Below are 7,337 nucleotides of genomic sequence, written 5' to 3'. Positions count from 1 at the left end.
TAAAGAGCTGGAAGAGAAACTGCTTTCCACAGCGCTTATTAGTGACGCTGCCTTGTCTCACTTCTGTACATATTTCCGGCCCAGGTTTCAAGACTTGCTCTCTGCGACAGATCCTCTCACTCGCCGGTCCGGGACACGCGGGTTCTCACCTGAGGGTCTGCGGGATCCCGGCGGAGCCTGACACCGCCCCCTGGCGGCAGATGGGCGCAAGCGCAGCGCATACTAATAAGCCCGCGGAGCGGCTCGCTGATTGGCTAGCGCGGATTCCAGCTGCTCTCCCAGGGGCGTGAGCTGAGCGAGAGTAAAGGGGTGCCGCAGGCAGCAGCCGCCCCAGGCCCGCACCCTCCCGGTCCCCCCATCTCCTCTTGGGCGCCAGGACGTGTGCAGGGCACGCTGGCTCTTTCACTTGGGGGCTTTTCCTTTTCTCTCCCGTTTGTGTTCTGGTTCTGAATTCATCCGAGGTCCAGGATGACAATCCGACACCAAGGCCAGCAGTACAGGCCAAGGATGGCATTTCTTCCGAAGGTAAGCGTGGTCCGGCCACCTGGGCCCTGGGAGGTGCGTAGGGACCCAACTCTGGGAAGTGTCCACGGAGATGTTGGGAGGCTCCCAGCGTGTGGGCAAGAGTAGAGAGCATCCGTTCTGGTCCATTAGTGCTGCTGCTCGATCCTATTAAATGACTTGTTTGCAGTGTGTGTGTGTGTGTGTGTGTGTGTGTGTGTGTGTGTGTGTGTGTGTGTGTGTTTAAAGACTATAATGATTAGGTTTCCATGTAACCTGTTGTAGTGGAGAATCGAAGCCAGGGGTGATGGGCTGCTGGAGGCGCAAAACAACCTGTTACTCGGGAGAGAAGGGTGCCAGGAGGCGGTTCAGCCGAGGCTGTCAGATGCGAGACTGTCTCCTGATATCATTCTAAGGCACCCAGGTGTTAAATTAACATTTTAATCATTTTTTCTGATCCAAAGCTGCAGTATGATAAAGTGTGTGTGTGTGTGTGTGTGTGTGTGTGTGTGTGTGTGTGTGTGTGGTGAGTGTGTACACAAACACCATGAGAATGGTATGATTTGTAGGATAAAGGGACACCCCATATCCAGCGCCCCCAGATCCTGCATTCAAGTATGGATATCAGCGTACCTGGTGTCTCTCTGTGCTGGCTGCAGAAGTCAGAACCTTTTCTATTGTCACAAAGGCTTTCTCAGACAAAGCGGGGCCAGGAACAGGGTGTTCTGTGGTCCTGGGGGAGGTAAAGTGCATCTTGTGGGGTGATTTGTTTGGGAACAGCGTAGCTCATTTTGTTTTGAACTTTTAAAAGTGTCAGAAGAGATCGACAGAGGATTAGGTCCCAGGTCACTTGTCCCCCCTTCCTTCCATCCACAACCTCTTTTCACAGGTGCAGTGGCCATCTCCTTAGGCTTATCTTGTTGAGTAGAATTAGCTGAATGCTTTGTGACGAGCACAGCCCTGCCCTGAGCCCCTGGAGCTCAGCAAATCGGTGCAATCAGTGCTCAATTGTCCTGACCTGTCCAGGGCTTTCAATGCTGAAACCTGGACAGTGCCAGGCACACTGGGACGGGTGGTCATACGCTTTCCACCTACTTCAAGAAGCCTGTGCTATTCCAGGTAGTAGAGGTGGAAGGATCATTCATCCATAAAACAGAAGGATCATTCCTAAAAGCAGAAGAAACCACCTACGCCTGCTGTCTAAAAGCCAAAAGTCATCTTCCAGGATTGCCCCAGGACTATCTTTTCCTAGGCAGGGCAGCTCTGGCTTAGAGACTCAGAGAGTCATTGTCTGGGGGACATTCTGTTTGTTTTCTGAATCTCAGACATTCTTTTTCATCATGACTCTTGTCCAGTAGCTTTTCTTCTCAGTATCTTGGCCTTCTGACTGGTGTCTTGCTCTCCAGCCTCCTCTCCTCCACCCCAACTTCCCCTCCCACCCCAGCCTCTCCCTCCTCCACAGCATCCTTCATAAGCACACCAGTTTTCTTTCACAAACCAACCCTGGTTTCCTCGACCTGAAGCCCTCCGCTGGCTTCCCATGGTCACGCAGTCCAAACTTCTCAGCCCCAACACTCAGCATCCTGCTCTGACCATCTCCCTGGCTTTACCTGCCACCCACCTTCCATACCTGCCCTCCAGGGAAATAAAGCAAAGCAGCTACAGCACGCAGTGAGGCCCTTGCCTCAAGGACCTGCTCACCTTTCTATGAAGCTCACGCCCTTTTATGCCTCAAGTTCCTCTACTGGGAAAGCCTTCCTCCCCTTCTCACTTGCCAAGCGCCTCCTCCGCCTCCTCCTAGGCTCAGCTCAATTCCCCTCCTCTGTGAAGACCAGTTCTCCTGACCTTCCTGAGCAGAGTGACGTCCTTCTCTGCCCTTCTGCCCTACAGGGTCTGCCCACACCTCCAGTTCTGCCCTTCCCCTTTGCCTTGAGGTCCTCGGCCAGGTCACAGAGCTCCTTAGAGCAGGAGATAGACTGACTAGAGGTCTGCAGAGCAGGTCTCAAGAGCCCGTCCCAGGGGGACCCTTAATGATGAGCCCACTGGAGTGGATGTCCAACCTTCTGAAGAAGGACTCAGACCAAAGGAATGGGAACCTGGGTGCAACTGTCATTCACCACTCAATGAATGAATATTCATTGACATGTTCAATGACTATTCATGAAGTATGTTGTGTCTCCAGGGGAGGCCTTACAAACATCATCTCGTTTATAGCATAAGACAGTGGTTATTATCACCATTTTATAGAGAAGAAACTGAGACTTAGAGAAAGTTAAGTGGCTCGCCCGAGTCACATAGCCACTAGGTGGGGGAACCAGGAAAAATACAGGACTGACCACCATCTTTTGTCAAATGAATACAATGCTATGAATACAATACTATGTCTGCTATCTTATGATGCAGGGCAGAGTGAAGGCTGTAGGAAGGCCTGGTTAAACATGCCTGGGAGATGTGAAGCTGAGAACTGAAGGAGAAATGGGTGTTCTAGGCAGAAGGAAAGAGAAGACTGTTCCAGGCAGCGGGAACAGCATGTGCTAAGGCACAGAGGCATGGGAAATCTGGTGGGGTTGAGGATATGTTGTTCAGCATGGATAGAGTTTGAAGTACAAGGGAAGTGGGGGGCTGAAAAGGTAGGCAGGGGTCAGGGGGCCATCACGGACCTTTTGAACCTTTTGAAGGTAGTTTGATTTTAGTCTGAAGGGAGCCATTGAGAAATTTGTAGGCAATTGACATGGGCAGATTTGCAAATTAAAAAGACCACTGATGTGGTGAGAGGAATAGATGGGTGTCTTCTTTTCTCTGAGCTAAAGAGGGTTCAGTTGGAATCCTCCTGTGTCCCTTATAACTCCAGTCATCTAGGAAGTGATAGGCTTGTCACAGGGCAGGGGAGAGAGGTGCCCTTCTTTCTCCTGTGGCTGCTGAGGTCCTCATACCTGTGCTCCATCCCAGGCTGGATGCGGCCCTGGGCAGAGATGCCCACCAGCCAAGCTGCCACCACCTCTGATGCCTGGGCTTGTTAAGAGGTGACAGAAAGAGGTGGAGAGCCCACTTGTCTATGGTTTTGTTGGTGGCGGGGGTGGGGGGAGAGGAGTTAGCTGATGACACATAGCAGACTGCCTCCTTGGCTCTCTTGCTGGCCTATTGCCGCCTGCAATTTCAGATCCACATCCCAGCTTGTGCCAGGTGCCGCTGGCCTTGGGGTGCCCCATGGGATTGATTGTCCTGGCGCCACGTGGAGAAGCCTCCTGTTAGGCTGCCTTGCTTTCCTCTGTTGCTTCTGGCACCTCCTTTTGCTAGGGAAGGGAGTGCAGAAACAAGATTTAGGAGACTCGGCAGAGTGTGGTTTTTTTTTGCTGGTAACATTCTTTTATTCGTCACGCATACATAAATGTGCACTTATGTGCTAAGCGCTGTGCCAGGTGCTGGGGACACCATGGTGACTGAGACATGGCTCCTGTCCTTCTGCAGCTTAGAGTCTAATAGACAAAGACAGATGTATAAATAAGGGGAAAAGTGTCCCATAGGCTGTGGCAGGCGTTACAGGAGATATGTCTACATATCCATACCTCTATCTCTGTTTCTGTCTCTGTCTCTCTATAACAAAGTAGGGAGTGGTCACTTCTATGTGGGATGGGAAAACTCAGGGCAGGTTTCCAAGGGGGGCTTGCAACTGAGTTAAGGTATGAAAAGTTAGTAGTGTTTTGTGGGGTTTTTTTTTGCGCCAGGAGGATGGTAAAATGAGTGACACTTTAGGCAAATACAAAACACGGACATGGGAAGTATCACAGAGGTTTGGAAGACTCCCCAGGGTTAGGATAGCTGGCTGGGTGTGGGCCGGAGGTTGATGGAGGAAGGGCCCGGAACTAGGGGCTTCGTATGTCAGACAAAGGAGTTTGATGCTTTCTGTGTTCAACAAGAAGTTGTTTATGTTTTAAAATCAGGGATGAATAAAGTGAGCTGGTTTACATGTTAGAAAGACCATCCTGATTAGATGGTATGAGTGCGTCTGTGCCCTGGCTGTACTTTAAAAAATATTGCTATCAAGTTACCATCCTTAGAGTTTCTGATGTACTTAAGAGGTAATTAAGTAATTAAGTGGGGGTGGAGCCCAAGCGTTGGTGTTTTAAATACAGCTTCCTAAGTGATTTGAATGCACAGCTAAGATGACAGCCCCTGGGGACATTTGGAGAACTCTGGAGACGTTTTGGGTTGTCACAGCTGAGGAGGGGGATGCTATTGGCATCCAGTGGGTAAAGGCAGGATGCGTCTAGGCATCCTACAGGGCGCAAGACAGCCCCACAACAAAAAGTGACCTGGCCCCAAGTGTCAGTAGTGCCTCGGCTGGAGGATGTGCTGGAGGCTGTAGACGTGCCAGTGGAAATGCAGGTGCCAGGTGGGCAGAACCTGACAGCCCAGGAGGGAGGTTAGAGATTCCACTGAGGCAGGATTTAATGGGCAGATAGGAGACATGTCAAAAACAAAAGTGGCGTCAACAGATGGTGGCCGCTCTTGGCTGGGGTTATCTGGAACGCTCTCTGGGCTTTGGACCGGAGTGGGAAGAGCAGGTTTCAGGGGAAGATGGCTAGCACTGGCTGAGGTTGGTGCGCGTGAAGTTCTGTAAGATACTGGGGTGAGATCACTGGGAGGTCAGCTAGTCTCCGTGTGGTCAGACTTATTAGCTGGAGGCCCCCCTCCTCGGTTAGCAAAACCACCCGGTGGTTTTGGGTCACTCTTCCCATCTTTGTACAGAAAAGTACTGATTATTATCATCCCCCCCCGGGAGCCTTCTCTGGCTTAAAGGAAAATTCCAGCCCCAGAGTTCTTGCACAGTGAGTGACAGCTCCTTAATTCGAGGAGCGGTGTGGGCGTGGAGGGTGGGATGTGGAGGCCTTCAAAGCCATCATTTCTGCTCCTTCGTGATGTTGGAGTTCCCTGACAGGCCTGCAGTCACACCGCAGCACGTTGGCATCTGAGAAAGGAAACGTGGGGCTGACATCTTGACCCCACCCCCCGCCCCCAACACGGGGTCGGACAGGGTCCAGCACAGCCTGGCTACATGACATTTATCTGTTCCCTGGAAAGGAGATATGGCTCCTTGGAGGCGCCGGGGAGCTGAGTGTGGTTAGGAGTGGGCATTGACATTTGGGGTGGGCATGGCTGTCCTGTCTCTCATCTCCTGAGGGACTCCCACGGGACACAAGGAGGAGGGTGTAAGAGTTGGCAGCAGTTTGGATCAGAAACGCAACGGCTTCTGGCTCTTTGGAGATCTTAGAAAACAATTCTCCTCTCTACGGTGGGTAAAGGGATTTTCTGACGGAGATGAGAGATAGAACCCAAGTCTGTATCAGTTTGCTCTGGCTGCCATGACAAAGTACCACAGGCTAGGTGGCTTAAACAACAGAAATGTATTTGCTCACACTGCTGGGGGCTGGAAAGTCTGAGATCATGGTGTTGGCAGGGTTGGTTTCATCTGCAGACTCTCTCTGTGGCGTCCAGATGGCTGCTTTCTCCCTGTGCCCTCATACGCTCTTCCCTCTGTGTGTGTCTGTGTCCGCATTTCCTCTTCTTAAAGGGACACCAGTCAGACTGGATTAGGGTCTACCTTAATGGCCTCATCTTAACGTCATTACTTCTTTAAAGACACTATCTCCACACACAGTCATACTCTGAGGTCCAGGGGGTTAGGACTTCAACATAGGAATTTCGAGGGGACAGAGTTCAGCTCCTCACAGAATCCCTCGAGACACTGCCACCAGCCAGAATTTTATTGTTTCCTTGTTGGATGACTGGGGAGGCTGCTCTGATGAATTCATATGAGGAAAGTTCTGCAGAAAATTGATCGAAATCCCAATGGGCCAAACTCCATCAAAATGTTACCGAGGTCCGTGTGGTGTTCCCTCCTCCCACCAGCCCTTCCTTTCTTGAAAGGGTGACACACCTGCTAGAAAGAAATTTGACACCCCTTCATTGTGTTTTTAAAATAACTCTAATTATTCCTCCTCTGAAGGTTATTTTCAAACTCTTTATAACTAGATATATATATATATATATATATATTTTTTTTTTAATGTGAAGAGAAGGGATCAAATCCTCTTTCTATCCGAGAAACTCAGGTTCCTTAACTTGGAAGGTGGGTATCTATTTATTCTCCAATATCTGGACCCTCTGCTTCCTTGAAACGCTGCTGTTTCATCTAAAAATTATTTTTGAATAAAAGCAGGGTTTCATCTGGCAGGTAATGTGGGAAAGGGGTGGCCTGGGCCCTCACATCTGAAAAGCGGGCACTTCTTGGAGTAGCATATCAATCCACGGCTCATGGTGAGGTGAGAACCCTGGAAGGAGTGACTCCTGCAGCCCGTGGCTCCTCTGTCCTCTGGTCCCCAAACCCCGTCGCTGCCCCAGTGGCCTGAGATGCTGCCAGGCCTTGACATTTCAGAAGGCCAAGGACTGCAGCTCCGAGTGGAGCCGAAATGAATAGTTGCTGTTCCAGAACAATTCTGTGAGCCAAAAAAGTGTCCGTGCAGAAGCTTGCAGCCAGCCTTGCACGAGGAGCCCTGGGCACCACCTGGGCCCCGCCGGTCTGGCTTGCTGGCTGAGCAGCTGGCGCTGTGCCTGGAGCGACCTCAACCATGCACCTGACTGCAGCTGTTTCTCAAGATGGTGGTTCAGCTGAAAATGCTGGTTTAGCAACAGACTGAAAGAGGAAACCTCTGCTCTCAGGACATTGACCTTTGACTTAGGACATTGTCCCACACTCCTTCCCTCCTTGGGAAGGTGGGAGCCTTCCAGCTTCAGGAGATGGCTGGATGAGGGGGAGGTGGCAGGAAGAATTTTCA

At 51.0% G+C, this 7,337-nt stretch overlaps 1 protein-coding gene across 2 annotated transcripts in view; it reads left to right on the top strand.

The window, feature by feature from the left end:
* The first annotated feature begins 270 nt into the window (after window positions 1-270).
* Window positions 271-7,337, top strand: part of RGS9 (regulator of G protein signaling 9) — an 83,547-nt gene continuing 76,480 nt past the window's right edge. The window contains exon 1 of one of the 2 annotated variants that reach the window (XM_019637767.1): window positions 271-525. In XM_019637767.1, the coding sequence (XP_019493312.1) occupies window positions 469-525 (57 nt within the window). In that variant the 5' untranslated portion in view covers window positions 271-468. The remainder of the gene's footprint in view (window positions 526-7,337) is intronic. The other variant, XM_019637766.1, reaches the window with a different exon arrangement.

Source organism: Hipposideros armiger, unplaced genomic scaffold, assembly GCF_001890085.2.
Source record: "Hipposideros armiger isolate ML-2016 unplaced genomic scaffold, ASM189008v1 scaffold_34, whole genome shotgun sequence".
Taxonomy (NCBI): Eukaryota; Metazoa; Chordata; class Mammalia; order Chiroptera; family Hipposideridae; genus Hipposideros; species Hipposideros armiger.
The sequence above is the reverse complement of the archived record's forward strand: the minus strand, read 5'-3'. Positions and strand labels throughout refer to the sequence as shown.